This window comes from Chinchilla lanigera, unplaced genomic scaffold, assembly GCF_000276665.1.
Source record: "Chinchilla lanigera isolate Chin_1 unplaced genomic scaffold, ChiLan1.0 scaffold00013, whole genome shotgun sequence".
Lineage (NCBI taxonomy): Eukaryota > Metazoa > Chordata > Mammalia > Rodentia > Chinchillidae > Chinchilla > Chinchilla lanigera.
The window spans coordinates 25,212,812-25,214,652 of record NW_004955414.1 but is presented as its reverse complement, the minus strand read 5'-3'; the positions used below and the strand labels follow the sequence as shown (position 1 = coordinate 25,214,652).

The 1,841-nt window shown below is 51.0% G+C and overlaps 1 protein-coding gene across 1 annotated transcript; it reads left to right on the top strand.

Annotated features, from left to right (window-relative positions):
* On the top strand, positions 1 to 453 carry LOC106148022 (collagen alpha-2(I) chain-like; the record flags this gene model as incomplete). The annotated part of the gene is given in 1 exon segment (XM_013511837.1): positions 1 to 453. A coding segment is annotated over 1 exon segment (368 nt), but the record flags the coding sequence as incomplete, so codon positions are not given.
* Between the last annotated feature and the right edge of the window lie 1,388 nt (positions 454 to 1,841).

Genomic DNA, 1,841 nt, shown 5'->3' with positions numbered 1-1,841 from the left:
GCCGCTCCCGCGGCCCGGCCGGGAGCTCGGCAAGCGCGGCGGCCTCGGAGCCCGCCGGGACGCTGCGGGTGCTTTGGCGCATTCGTGGACGGCGCGGCTCGCTTGGGTCGGCTGAAAGGGCGTCGCGGCGGCCTTTGTACGTTCCTGCCCTCGAGTATAAAGAACTGGAGAAGTGGGGTGGGGAGGGCGCCGCGCCGCGCGCGGTCCTGCTGAGTCGGGGCGCGGTCGTCGGGGCATGTGCGGGAACGGTGCTCGTGCGTCCCACCCAGCCCTTTGCTAAGTCCCCGAACGTCGTCCTTCAAGGAGGCGTGCGGGAAGCGCGCCTTTACTTTGGCGATCAGGCGGCTGAGGAGGAAGTGAGCGTGTAGAGACTGTGTGTTCAGCGGGGCGTGCCAGGTGTGTCTCAGCACGACCGCTTTGGGGCCTAGTTTAACAAAAACGGAGAGAATCGGAGGATGTTTGATTTCGTTTCTTGCTTTTCAGATGATTATGACATGGGTGGAAGGATAAAGAAAGATGTTGCCGGACGTGGTGGCGCACACCTGTAATCCCAGCACTCGGAAGGCTGAGGCAGGAGGATCGTGTTACTTGTTTGAGACCAGCCTGGGGGGTTGGGGGGGCGGGGATATAGCTCAGTGGCGCAAGCGCCTGCCTGGCAAGTGAGAGGTCATGAGTTCGATTCCCGGCACCAAGGGGAAAAAAAAAAAAAAAAAAAGAGAGAGACCAGCCTGGCTACAACGTGAGCTCAAGGCCAGCCTGAACTGCATAGCAAGACTCTGTTTCCAAAAGACAGAAAAAAAGAGGGGCAGGGGATTTAGCTCAGCGGCACAGCGCCTACCTGGCAAGATCGAGGTTGTGAGCTAGATTCTCAGTACTGGGGGGAAAAAAAAACGGTAAAGATAGACCTTAAGTGGGCATCCTGCATGCTTGTAATCTCAACAATATAGGGTACTCAGGCAGGACGATCGTGAGTTAGAGGCCAGTCTGGGCAGTTCGGCAACTTAGCCAATGTCTCATAAAAAACCAGAAACTTAAAAAAAAAGGTGAGCCGGGCGTGGTGGCACACATCTGTAATCCCAGCACTTAGGAGGCTGAGGCAGGAGGATCGTTGCGAGTTCGAGACCAGCCTGGGTTACAAAGTGAGCTTAAGGCCAGCCTGAATTGCATAGGGAGACCCTGTCTCCAAAAGTCCGAAAGACAAAAAAAAAAGTGAGTTTCACAGGACACATGAACCCAGAGTCAAACTCACTTTGTCAGCCACTTGGCATAGCTTCCACCTGGAAAGTGAGACACTGAATGTTCCAGTTTTTAAGGTTTAATTAGAAAATACTGTTTTAAAATTACTGTTGGGGGTTGAACCCAGGGATTTGCACTGAGCTAGATTCCCCGGCCCTTGTTTTGTTTTTTGTTTCTAGATAGGGTGTCACTATGTAGCCTGGGCTGGGTTGGAATTGGGTATTTCTGCCTCAGCCTCCCAGAGTACTTGGTTTACATGTCTTAGAAGTACATACTTCTAGGGCGGGGGATATAGCTCAGCGGCACAAGTGCCTGCCTGGCAAGTGCAATGTCCTGAGGTCTATTCCCAGTACCAAATACCAAAATAAAACCAAGTAAGTACATACTTTTTAGAAGAGTTCTAGGATTAGGTTACTTTAAATGTTTTCAAATCTTAAACCCAGACTGCTCAGTTATGTGTTAACAGAACTTAGGCATAATTCTTTACCTAGTGTTTAGTGGCCAGTTGCATTATTTCCTTTATTTTAGGCTGATTTATAGTATATCCAGTATGAATGTAATTTTTCGTTCTTCTAGCTCCACCTTGGATCACATTAACCTCATGT